The following is a 14,100-nucleotide window of genomic DNA, read 5'->3' on the forward strand; positions in this document are numbered from 1 at the left end:
AAGACAAGAAATAACAAGTGTTGGCAAGGATGTGGAGAAAAAGGAACACTGCACTGTTGGTGGGAATGCAAATTGGTGCAGCAACTATGGAAAACAGTATGGAATTCCTCAAAAAATTGAAAATAGAAGTACCATATGATCTAGTAATTCCACTGCTGGGTATTTACCCAAAGAAAATGAAAACACTAATTTGAAAAGATATATGCACCCCTATGTCTACTGCAGCATTGTTTTCAATAGGTAAGATATGGAAGCAACCCAAGTATCCATTCGTGGATGGATAAAGAAGAGGTAGTACATACCTACCCACACAACACACACACACAAACACAATGGGATATTACTCAGCCATAAAAAAATGAAATCTTGCCATTTGTAACAACACAGATGGGCCTACAGGGTATAATCCTAAGTGAAATAAGTCAGAGAAAGACAAATATATTATTTCACCCATATGTGGAATTTAAGAATCAAATGAACAAAGAAAAACGGAGATAAAAAAACAGACTCTAACATACAGAGAATAAACTGGTGGTTTCCAGAGGGGAAGTGGGCAGGAGGAGGAGGGAAAGAGATAAAGGGATTAAGAGTACACTTATCTTGATAAGCATTGAGAAATGTTTAAAGTTGTTAAATCATTACACTATACACCTGAAACTAATATAACACTACATGTTAATCATACATGAATAAAAAATTAAGAAATCAAGAGTAAGATTCATGCTTTAACTGTGAAAATCATCTATTATTCCATTGTCACTTCATTTGTTTTCAATACCCACTCCTCCCATACTGACTTTCCCCTACCTTGCTTCCTCTACTAGCCATACCCACTAAACCTTCTTCAACCCAACTACCCATTCACATTACAAAGTTGGTGGGGTTTTTTTGTTCTTTTTTTTGTATTGTCCACTCCCCAAAATTACCTACAACTTCATCCCTTACCCAACATAACTTCGGAATCAGGGAAGATACGTTGGTGAGATTTCAAGAAAAGAGAGAGGGAAAGAAAAGTTAGTGGAAAGAATCCTACAGAATGTACTGTACTTATCAAGAAGCAGGAAATTACTCATAGGGAAGACTTAAAATGTATGAAAACACAGAGATCTGAGAATGCAACTGTGGTAGCAACAGTTGGAAGAGTTCCCTGATTTTGCCAGGATCCCAAAGCAAAAAAGGGGAAACTAAGAGGTTATACCAAAGTCAACCAATGGTGTAAATCAGACATTCACAATGAATCATTCCCTGGGAGGGGAGGGCACTATAGAGGGGCCCGACTCTGGAGTTGCAGCTGTGAGAAGTACAGCAATGATGGAAGACATCTGCAGAGGTCTGTCATGAGAAGTTGAGAGGAGAAGAAGGACCTGAGAGTTAGAAGGGTGTACTGTATTTGGAAGTAAGAGCCATCTCAAATAGAAAAGTGGTGTGGGAAGGATTGAGGGGGATGACACTGAATCTGGTTTCAAGATATTTTTAGTTTAGTGACAATTTCTCAAATAAAAAACTTCATTTTACACATATAAGTATTATTAGGGCAGCAGGGTAGCAACTGTCTAAGCTGAGGAAGTAAAGGTCACCAGGTAAAGTTCTTGCTTTCAGGGACTCCGTAGAGAATTCTAGCACAAAGTCTTCATCTCTTGAGTTCAAAGAAAAAGTAGAAACAGGGTTTAAGGTCGAGATCTTTTGCTCTGGTGATGTCATCTATTCAGAAAGAAGAAACAAAATTACTAACCAAATGTTACTACATTTTTTCCCTATAGTTTGAATGAATTCTAGTAATCTATATCATACAAATAATGCTTTGAAGCACATTATGTAGAGCTACAGTAGGGCAAAAACTCTTCCCAAAGGGACAGGATAAACTCACTAAAATCAATAAGAATAATAAAAAAATAAAACGCAGAACATAAAAACCATTGGATTTATTTGAAATGGGTCAGATCCTGACTTAGACTGATCTGGGTTACGGGGATTTGGTTCTGAAGATGAATTTCTAGTCAATAGGGCTTAAGACTAACTCAGATTTCATGTTTGAAGATGTGAAGGTAAAACTTCCCGCAGACTCATGGAATGAACAGCTTTCTCTTATGTCCTCAGGTCTAGGGTTTATCTACAGTTGACCTAAACTTGGAAGATACTACTCCCAAATGGACTGAACTTTTTTGATCTATTCCAGACATGAATAGTCATATTACTCATTATGTTATTCTCCTTAGAACAGTATTTAATTTTCTTGCTGCTTCCAGAAATTAATCACCTTAAAAATATAATATGATGATCACATTTAATATATATATATATATATATATATATATATATATATATATATATATATTTGTATAACAATAGAATGAAAGAATAAAAGTTTGGAAGAATACATACCAAACTGTTAAGAGTGGTTGGTTTCTAATGCAGGTGGAATTAAGGAGAAAGGATTCTTGTAACTTTGTGTACTTCTGAATGGTTTAAATTTTTTAGAATGTGCATGTCTTTTTTTTTTTCAGTAAATTACAATAAAGTTAAAAAATGTATATATAAATTTTAAAACACTCTCTTAATTAGTCATTTGGTTCTAGGTGCTGTGCTAGGAAATAAGGATGTGAAGATGATTACTCATGATCCCCACATTCAGGGAGTTCAGTCTAGTAGAAGAAACTGACAAATCAATGGGAAATTACATTCAATCATAGTAATAGTCTTATTATAATAACAAATTCTTACTATGTGCTAGGGACTGTCCTAAGTACCTTTTAGTTTTAACTTATTTGATCCTTACACAACCATATGAGGTCAGTACTCTCATTTTCCTTATTTTACAACTGAGAGAATTGAGAAAAAGAGTAGTTAAGCAATTAAACTTGTTTAAACTCATCCAGCTTATTAGCAGCAGAGTTGGGATTCAAACCTAGGCAGCCTAGATTGTATTGCACTTTCAACAAAAGTAACAATAATAGGCAATACTTACTGAGTATGTACTTTGTTCCCACAGTACATTCTCTATCAACCAGCCACAGGTTTCTTTCTAAACATAAGTTTAATCATTTCACTCTTCTCATTAAAACTAATGGTTCCCAAACTCTCTCAAAGTACAAAGCTCTGAAAATGTCCTACCCAGTTGCCCTATAAGATTAGGTCCTTTACTTCCTTTCTGATCTCACTTCCTACCACTTTCCCCTTCGTTTGTTCACTCATTCCATAGCTACCTCCTTGCTGTTCTACAAATTGGCCAGCATTCCTCTGCCTCAAAACCTTTCCATTTGCTATTCCTTATGCCTGGAATGCTCTTCCTCCAGATATCTGCATGGCATGCGTGTCCTCTCCCTTCCTCTCTTTTCTTTCAGTTCTCCACCCCAGTGTTTTATTAGAGAGGCCCTATTTTACCTATAAAATAGAACTCCATCCCTCTTACACAGCTTTATTGTTCTCCACAGCACTTAAACCCTCTAAGGTACTATATACTTGCTTATTATCTGTCTCCTTTCATCAGAAGGCAAGCTCCAGGAGAGCAGATCTTTGCCTGTTTTATTCATAGGCCTATCTCTAACACGTAGAACAGTGCAACATACAGTAGATGCCCCCAAAATATTTGAGGAATGAGTGGCTGATCAATTAAATATGTTACTCTTTTTAAGGAATTCTCCATATCCAGTCACTACTTTCTTACATCTCATTTACCATTTAATCCATCTAAACTGGTTTCAATCCTCACTATTTCACTGAAACTGCTCTTGCCAAAGTCACCAATGACCCTCAAGTTGCCACATGAACCTGTTTCTGTCATTTTACCAATGTCTCCACAATAACTGACATAGCAAACCCTCCCTACCCCCCAATTCTTAAGAATGGGATATAACACATTCTCCTTTCTCTACACACTCTTGAAATGAACCCATCCATTCTCAGTGCTTTAAACTTTGCTATGTGCAAATGATCATGCAAACTTCTCTGAACCAGACCCACGTATCCGATTTCTAACTTTACATGTCTACCTGACTGATTCACAGGTGTTTCTGTCTGTTCCTATGTATTCACCAAACCCGCTCCTCCCTGCTATGGACTGAATTGTGTTCCCCACAAATTCAGATGTTGAAGCCCTAACCCCAATGTAACTGTACTTGGAGACATGGCCTCTAATAGGTAACAAAGTCTAAATGATAAATGAGGTCATAAGAGTGGGGCTGTGATCTGACAGAATTAGTGGTCTTATAAAAAGAGAGCTTGCATTCACCTGCTCTCTTTCTTTCTTTCCATGTGTACACATCGAGGAAAGGCCATGTGAGGACACAGTGAGAAGGTAGCTGTCTGCAAGCCAGGAAGACAGTCCTCATGAGAAACCAAATTAGCCAGAACTATGATCTTGGACTTCTGGCTTCCAAAATTCTGACAAAATAAATTTCTGCTGTGTAAGAGACACATTCTGCAGTATTTTGTTATGGCAATCCCGGCAGACTAATACACTCCTCCTTCTTACTCCACGCAGTGAAAATCACACAATTGTTAAGTCAGATAGCCAGGAATCTTTCTTCTCCCTTTTCCTTCACCCTAACTATCTGCATTCAATCCATCAACATCCATGCTTCTAACTCCTTTCACTGCCACAATGCCTATCCTCAAGTCCCTATCAATTTAGTCTCCTCTAAACTGGTTTCTCTGTTTCCACCACAGCATCCATTAAACCCATCTACCACAGAGCAACCAGCAAACCTTTTAAAAATGTAAATTAAGTCATGTAATTTTCTGCTGAAAACCCTTCATGGATTTCCCTGAGGAACACAGAGGACTATCAAAATTCTTTACCTCACCTGTAAGATTGTGTGTCTGCCCCTGCTCACTTTTCCAATCTCTAATTACCACTTTCACGCTCTACAATCCCACTACTCTGGCTTTCGTCCACTTTCTCAAGCCCACTCAACTCTTTTCGATCTCAGGGTATTTATACTTGCAGTTTCTTTACAAGGTATGTTCCTCCCCCTACAGCTGCCACAGCTGGAAAAGCCCTAAAGTAGATTTATCCATAAAGTAGATTCCCCTATTTCAGAGTACGTTCATAGCTTTCTTACATAGCAATTATCTCAATTTATTTGTTTGCTTGCACTCTTGATTAACATCTCTCTCCCTCCTTTAACCATCTCATCCTCTTTCTCCTTGGCCTTTAAAGACAGAGATCATACATACCTATTTTGTCCATCACTCTATACCCAAGTCTTACAAGTTCTGACCTACAGAGGGTATTTGGTATTGGTGAATTGCTATGTATTCATGAATTTTATATTTCACAGTAAAATTTCATAGTATATTCCACACATGTTCCATATATTTACAATTAAGATTATGCCTAGGCATTGTATATCAGTTGTTATTATTGTCGGAACACTTTTTCTATTATGTTTTCTAACTGGTTCAGGAAAGCTATTAATTTTTTTTTTTTTTTTTTTTTTTTTTTTTAGCGTTTATTTATTTTTGAGACATAGAGAGACAAAGCATGAACAGGGGAGGGTCAGAGAGAGGGAGACACAGAATCTGAAACAGGCTCCAGGCTCTGAGCTGTCAGCACAGAGCCTGACGCGGGGCTCGAACTCACGGACCGCGAGATCATGACCTGGGCCGAAGCAATTTTTTAAGTTTATCTTGCCTTCAACTAACTTACAAAATTCTTCTTAAACTTCTAATTTTTAATTGATTCTTCTATTTCTTCCTCTCTAATTATGTATGCCTCCTATGTCATGTCATATTAGAAAATTCAAAACACCTTTGAATAATAAGATGGTAGTCATCTACATTTTGTTAATTATTCTAACAGAAATTTTGCTGCTTGTTTTATTGTTAAAATAATGTTGGCTGGTTACTGATAAACTTTATCATGTTAAAAATGATCCAATCTTAAAATTTTTATCTTTTTCGTTTTTAATGGATTCATTTCTTCTAAGACTACCAAGATTTTTTACTACCAACTATTAAAACTTTGCTTACACTGTACCTTATTTGCTTCCAATGAAGTCCTCTCTGCTGATTTAAAATTAGAATCCAAATAATGATATGAACGTTCTGACTTTTTTGGAGAGAAATCTAAAATTGCTGTGGAGAAAAAAAAAAAAAAAAAGCATGGATTTTTACATAATGGTTTGTTCAATGTCAAATAACTTTTTAATGTTATGTTTTATTTAGAATTTACTTACAGTCATTTTCAACTGTGTCCTTATTAGACTCAGCTCTCACTTGAAAATTGTCTTCAATATTAAAACTAATACCTCCTTTTGGAAAGTCGTCTTCATCTGGGAACTAGAAAACAGAGATCCATTTATCAGTTTATTTAGTAAAAAGAAACTGTGTGTGTGTGTGTGTGTGTGTGTGTGTATCTATATCTTTATCTACCTCTCTATATATACACACATAGCTTGTAGTTATAACGAGACACAGACAAACAGAAAACAATATGTTATGAAACCAATTCTAGTCAGGGAAAGTAGAGTATATTACATTTCATCTATTCTTACAGTTCACATTTCTTATACCTTAACACCATTGAAATGCAGATGAATCCTGTGATGACACTTTTACATCTCTATAGCACCAGCAATGGTTGTAACATAGTTGGTATTGCTGTGCAAGTGAAACTATATGCAAGTTAGACATACTGTTCACATATTGGTCACTTAAATAGGAGTTTGCACTAACATTACCATGTTATGAAATTTTGCTGTTTAAATGTATTCAAAAGGATGACATTATCATTTGCCATTGAACAAAAAAGTCTTGTGTTCCCAGAAGGGCAAGGAAACAAAGCAGGGTGATATACCTTATTTGTAGTATACAAATAAATCCAAGACTTCTTTCAATAAATATAACATTAAAAATCTAAGTGAAAGTGAAAAAGTTCTAGAGATCTGTTTCACAACATTGTAAATATACTTCACATGACTGAACCATACACATAAAAACGGATGAGGTTGGAAACTTTATGATGTGTTTTTTACCACAATAAAAAGTTTTCAATAAAAAGTCTAAGTGATAAAGCATCGTATGTTAACTGACTGTTCTTCTTTCGTAGTGGTGTATAATAGAACAGTGCGCCTTTCAATCAGTGAGAGCACCTGAGAATTTAATGAACTACAGAATTTTTTTTAAAGTTCAGAGACTGCTATATGCAATTTGCCACACTCACACCAAAAAAATTCTCTCTGGTCCTAGATCTATCTGGTCATTTTGCCTTAAAACATATCATAGAAACTCATGATACAAAACATTACCATAACCAATGTATGTAAAAATAATTAGAAATAAAACAAATGGGGGTGCCTGGCTGGCTCAGTCGGTACAGCATGTGACTCTTAAGCTCAGGGTGGTGAGTTCAAGCCCCACATTGGACACGGAATAAAAATAAAATAAATAAAACAAATGGATACAAATTTCATTTTCAATATGAGTGCCTCTATTCTCCTCAAAAAAACCATAGGAAATAAGACACAAAAACATCTTTTATCTTTGATGAAACTAAGAAACAATGGTAACCTTTAACAACCATATATTAAGAAGATGGGGAAGAATACAAACTTCATCATATGAAAGAAAGTCACACCAAAGTACCTATTACAGGGGAGTCCAATGACAAGTAAACTGATTTACCCCTATAACGATGGAAACACTTAGAAACTATGCCGTCCACAGGGGCTGCTGAAAAAGTAGGCTACAAAAGGCTAAAAACATTTGATAGAAGCTTTAGAATGAGAAAAATCAAGAAAATAATGGGGAGGAAATTACCAAAAAATTATTTGTAAAAAAATTTTTACAGGACTGGTGGACTTGTATCTGCAGGATAGATTCACTGAGAATTCAATATCCAGTATTAATAAAACCTGAAGGAAGGTTCATCACTGTGAAATTTCAGGAATAAAGAATACAAAGAAAATATGCTTAAAAACCTCTAGGAGAAAATACTGCTAAATTTAAATTTAAAAAGAAAAATAGCAGATCATATCCAATTTCTATATTTAGCCTACCAATCAAGGATGACAACAGAATAAAAATATTTACAACATACAAAGTCTCCCAAATTCTATTTCCCATTCTCCCTTTCTTCAGAGGCACTTAAGATGTGTCATAACAAAACAAGAAAAAAAGACAATGTTCAAGATACAGGCAATTGGAGCTAGGAAATAGGCAAAGTTTATTTTTTTTTAATTTTTTAAAATGTTTATTTACTTTTGACACAGAGAGAGAGAGAGAGAGAGAGAGAGAGAGAGAGAGAGAGACAGAGTATGAGCGGGGGAGGGGCAGAGAGAGAGAGGGAGACACAGAATCTGAAACAGGCTCCAGGCTCTGAGCTGTCAGCACAGAGCCCAACGTGAGGCTCAAACTCACAGACTGCGAGATCATGACCTGAGCCGAAGTCAGACGTTCAACCGACTGAACCACCCAGGTGCCCCTAGGCGAAGGTTAATTTTAAGATGCCAACTATACAGTGTAGATTAGAACAGACAGATGGAGGACATAGGAAAGAGATCCAAGGGGGAAAAAAATGAACTAACAAAGTTTATCTAATAAGTTTGTGTAGATTCCTGTATTGAAGGGTATTTTATAAAAAGCTTTTCAAGTATGTGAAAAATCTTTACTCCAATATTCAAAGAATACTAAACAAATTTTTAAAAATGAGACAATTAGAAACTAAGAAAAAAAATCCAAAATTATAAAAGAAACAAAATATAACCACAGTATATTGTTTCAGCTGTGAAAATATTACAATATTTATAATACAAATGTTGAACATCTATTTATCTAAAAATGATATAGTTATACTAGGAATCTGAGAGAATATAAAGAAGGAATTCAGAAATAACTTATTCTACTTAACATAGCCAATCATTATTTCTTACTAAAAATAGTGTAAAACCATGATAATAAAGAAAAGCAACAAGATTCATTATTAAAAAGAACTAAAGGAAAACTTACGAGTTCTGTCTCCAGAAACCATGAAAAAAAAGCACTGATAGATCTGATTACATAAATATTAAAAATGCATTTCTGCAGAAAATCATAAACAGAACCAAAACACTAATACATTAGGAAAAATGGCAAACGGTTAGTTTTCTTAATATGAAAAGAGCTCCTACAAATCAAATATACAAATAACAGATAGAGAATGTTGTATGCCACAAATGTAAAATTTAATGGGAAAAATTTAAGATCAAAATAGAAAATATATTATTACAATATTGAAAAAATATCAATAAAATACTGTAAAAATGTCAATTCTCCTCAAGATTTACATACACAATGAAATTCCAGTCAAATTCCCAGCATGTTTATGTACATGTGTGGAAATTATTAAGCTAATTCTAAATGTATATGGAAATGCAAAAAGCTAAAAAGAAGAAAGTGGGAAGATTTAGAGATGCATGAAAACACATACTTTGTAAGATATGAAGACTTCCAAAACTACAAACCAATGAATCAGAACAGAAACCAAAACTGGACCTGAAATATAAGGACACGTGATTTATACAGCAAAGGGGGAAACATAAAAGGATGGAGAAAAGATAGCCTTTTCAATAAATGGTGCTAGGTCAACTGAATGTCCATATGGAAAAAATATGAAACTTTATCCACATCTCAATACATAAAAAATTGTACATCAAAGTGTGAAAGGCAAATAATAAAGCTTCTACAAGATAATATGAGAGAATATTTTCTTTCCTTTTTCCTTTTTTTTTTTTTTAGAGAGAGAGTGTATCTGAGCAGGGGAGAGAGGGCAGGGGGGATGGGGAGAGAGAGAGGGAAAGAGAGACAGAGAGAGAGAGAGAGAGAGAGAGAGAAAGAGAAAGAGAGAGAGAGAGAGAGAGAGAGAGAGAGAGAATATCCCAAGCAGGCTCCACAGTCAGCACGGAGCTCAATCCCGCAACCCTGGGATCATGACCTAAGCTGAAATCAAGAGTTGGACGCTCAACCACTGAACCACCCAGGTGCCCCATGGAGGAAAGACTTCTTAGACCTAAGACAAAAAAGCACTGATCATAAAGGAAAGGGTAGATAAATTGTATTATGTTAAAAATCATAAACTTCCATTCATCAAAAAGCATCATTAGGAGTAAAATATAAGACAGAATCAGGGAAGGTATTTGCAAAGTATTCAACTGACAATGAGTATATATCCAATATATAAAGGATTTCAAAAATTAATTAAAAAGATAAACACATGAATTAAAAACTGAGGAAGAAATCTGAACAAATACTTCATCAAAGAGAATACAGAGAAGGCCAATAAGCATCTATAAAGGTCCCAACCTCACTGTTAGGCCGGAAAATGCAAAGTAAAACCACAATGAAATACCACTACATATCTACCAGAATAGCTAACATTCAAAACACAAACTGTCAGAACCAAGCGTTGATGAAGATATAGAGTGATGGGGACTCTCATACACTTCTGATAGAAATGTAAACTCTTAACAACCATTTTTGGAAAGCAGTTTGGCATTATATACTAAAAGCAAAGATACGCATATCTGGTGACTCAACAATCTCACTCCAATAAAGTATAATTAACAGAAGCGCATGGCAGCACATGAATGTTCCTATCAGCGTTATCCATAACAACCAAATGCAAAGAACTGAAGAATGGATCAACTGGGGAATATTCATACAACGGACTAGCACACCAGCAATGAAAATGAATAAACTACAGCTACAGGTAACAACAGTGATGAATTTCAAACGTTCAGTGTTGAACAAAAAGAATGAGACACAAAAAATACATTGCATATTACTCTATTTACATCAAGTTTTAAAAGCACAATGAATATATGGTGTTTTAAGTCAAACTAATGGTTATCTTTGGAGGGAACAGAAGGAGTAGTAGTTGAAAGGGAGTAGAAGGGGACTTCTGGGAGGAGGTTACATGGGTGTGTTCACTTCGTGGTAATCATTAAGCTGTGTACTTATGGTATGTACATGTATTTTGTATGTGCATCACACTTTAATAAAAAAGAAAAAAAATTTAATCTCTTTGACATTGTTTCAAATATATGCATATTGTTCTCTCTCTATGACCTCTATTTGGAAGCAATGAGAAGTACCTGGTGTCACAGTGAAGTGGGGGTGGGGATAATAGAAGAAAAGAAAAAATCTATAGCTGTTAAATATATTTTCTAAATGTGATCTATTTGCCATTGTCATGAATCCCTAGTCTTTTCTTAAATGAAAAGTAATCCTTTAAATTCCAGGTCCTAAAAGGCAGCAAATCTTTCAAATAAAATATTTTTCTCTTATTTAGATTGATTTCAGATATCATGCTTCTTATCAATTTACTAAACTCCTTTGTAACTTACATTTGTTCAAAGATTTAAATATAATCTGTTTATAAGATTTAACACTTACATAAAGAAAATGATTTGGCAAGGTGCAACTAGAAAAAATATTTTTACCTGCAAGAAATCAATCTGCGTACAAGCGCTAGTCAATTTTGGTGTCAAAAAACAAGAGTCCGTCATGCAGTTTCCATACTCAATACTATCTGGAAACTGACTGCATTCTAGCTGTGAGTTGTGTCCTCTGACCATCACAGTGCTAGTGGCTGATCCTTTCACTTGGTGCCCTTGAAACTCAACAAGCTACAAGTAAATTATTAAAAATGAGTATTGCATAAGTATATATTGATATATAGTCACAATGTATATATACACAGAAATCACAATTCAGCTCTATTAAATATTACTTAATGTAAGTAATTACTAAGTGACCAATACTAAAACCAGGAAAGACCCCTATTATCCTAATATGTTAATTATGAAATATAATTCAGTTATTGATTTAATTCAGTTCAAAATGAATAAGTACTAATTTTTTCATTATAAGCATAAAAGTATAGTTATAATGAACTAATTCCACCAGAAAGATGTGGAGCAGCTCACAGTTTGTGAGTTCGAGCCCTGTGTCAGGCTCTGCGCTGATGACAGTTTGGAGCCTGCTTCAGATTATCCCTCCCTTTCTCTCTGCCCCTCCCCCACTTGCTCTCTCTCAAAAATAAATGAATAAATTAAAAAAATCAGAAAGATGTGACACCTGGGTAACTCAGTTAAGTGTCCAAGTCTCGATTTGGGCTCAGGTCATGATCTCATGGTTGTGAGACTGAGCCCCCAGTCGGGCTCTGTGTGGGACCTACTTGGGATTCTCTCTGTCCCTCCCCTATCTGTGCACGCTCTTTCTCAAAACAAATAAACATTAGAAGAAAAAAAAACAGGAAGACACAGTTGCTCCTTTCTCTATGCTTCCCCTGTACATTATAAAATTTTCCATTATAGACTTATCACATTATAGTACAACGAAGTTTCTTCTCATCTATATACTACCTATACTGTAAGCTCCTTGAGGGAAGAGACCCTTTTGTTTCATGAGGATATAATGTGCATTTAACACTGTCTTTGGCATATAGGAGACAGTCAATAAACATGATAATAGGAAAGAAAGTAAGAGAAGAAATACAAGAAGCATTTTCCTTTGTTTAGGCATTTTGTACACTATCAGGCTTAATAGAGGAGGGATGGGGGCTCCCAGAAGATCTGATCCTATTGCTCTGAGACCAGAGGCCTAAGAATAGGATGCCAATCTAGGCATGTACTTCAGGGAGGTACTGTCATCTCCTCAGAGACTTGATCAGTTTTCAGGCTCCAAATGGCTTTCTCTGCTGCCCCCTTGAGGGCTCTAGGATTTTTACTCCTCACAGGGTGACCAAACCTACCCAGAAAGTAGGAAATTAAGATTGCTAATAGAGCCAAAGGAATGTACATAAAGGACAAATTTATTTCTAACTCATAAATGAACAAAATTATAATAGTACATGATCTGAATATTCTCTTATTAAAAATGAAGATTCTAAATCATACATTTGAGAGGAAAATCAAATCTAAATTGCCCCTGTATGGGACTTTTATTGAAAATATCCTGAATTGGGGCGCCTGGGTCGCTCAGTCGGTTAAGCGTCCAACTTCAGCTCAGGTCACAATCTTACAGACAGTGAGTTCGAGCCCCGCGTCGGGCTCTGGGCTGATGGCTCAGAGTCTGGAGCCTGCTTCTGGTTCTGTGTCTCCCTCTCTGTCTGCCCCTCCCCCGTTCATGCTCTGTCTCTCTCTGTCTCAAAAATAAACGTAAAAAAAAAAAAAAAAAAAATTTTTTTTTTTAAAAAATTAAAAAAAAAAAAAAAAAATATCCTGGATTATGAAGCACACACATTTCAATAAAAAAGTCTCAATTGTTAAAGACTGTATATTTCCGTTTTGTTTGATGGGGAATACACATTCTCCACAAGAACACAGATGCCTTGTTTTCTATGTTTCTAAGTGGATCTCTTCTGTAGAGATCTATTGGGTTTAAGAAACAGAATCGGTACTTACAAAACTCAACTATTTATATGCTACTTTCTCTATCAATTTTTGATATGCAGTAGGTGGAACTACTTAGACCTTGGTTTATATATACTTCTACAGAAGTAGAAGTGGTAGAGTAGACTATATGTTCATAGCTATAAAGATCTCTATTTTGTTCTCCACAGAACATTCATTAATTATACTTAATTTATCTTCCTGTCCAACCCCTAGGGCATCCTTCACACACACACACATATATATATATATATACATATATATATATATACATATACATATATACATATATCCTTCATATATACATATATATGAGATGCATTATTATTAGTTCATGAGTAAAGAGAAAGGGCTGAGAAAGGGCTCAAGACCAAACAAAGGCTAGCAGTCATTAGTTACTCTTGCTCTTAAAACCAGGTTAATTCATTATGCTCACTAACCTTCTACCTATGAAAACTCTGATAGTTGTATAAAAAACAGCAGGGAAAGATAGTAGATTAGAAAATCAAAGTTCTTCACAAGTTTTACCTTAGGATCACAGGTTTTTCTCTCTAACTGTTTAGGAATAACATCTAGAAAAGTAGCCTCTTCTTCATCTCCCAAGGGAAAGAACTAGAATAAAATATCAGTAAGTGTGTTAGCTACAATAGTTCTGTAGGTGGTTCATGGGTTAGATGGGAAAATACTCCCAAATCTTAAAGTTTCCCATTTGAAAATACATTTGCCATTT

The 14,100-nt window shown here is 35.2% G+C and overlaps 1 protein-coding gene across 6 annotated transcripts in view; it reads right to left on the bottom strand.

The window, feature by feature from the left end:
• The window catches only part of ZGRF1 (zinc finger GRF-type containing 1), a 90,666-nt gene that overhangs the window by 42,265 nt on the left and 34,301 nt on the right, over nt 1-14,100 (bottom strand). For 4 of the 6 annotated variants that reach the window (XM_060654395.2, XM_060654398.3, XM_060654394.3 and 1 more), the window contains exons 9-13: nt 13,899-13,982; nt 11,418-11,603; nt 6,177-6,279; nt 5,978-6,075; nt 1,578-1,701 (exon numbers count right to left, since the gene is read on the bottom strand). In XM_060654395.2, coding sequence (XP_060510378.1) covers nt 1,578-1,701; nt 5,978-6,075; nt 6,177-6,279; nt 11,418-11,603; nt 13,899-13,982 — 595 coding nt within the window. The remainder of the gene's footprint in view (nt 1-1,577; nt 1,702-5,977; nt 6,076-6,176; nt 6,280-11,417; nt 11,604-13,898; nt 13,983-14,100) is intronic. The other 2 variants (XM_060654396.3, XM_060654397.3) reach the window with 2 other exon arrangements.

This window comes from Panthera onca, chromosome B1 (assembly GCF_046562875.1).
Source record: "Panthera onca isolate mPanOnc1 chromosome B1, mPanOnc1 haplotype 2, whole genome shotgun sequence".
Taxonomy (NCBI): Eukaryota; Metazoa; Chordata; class Mammalia; order Carnivora; family Felidae; genus Panthera; species Panthera onca.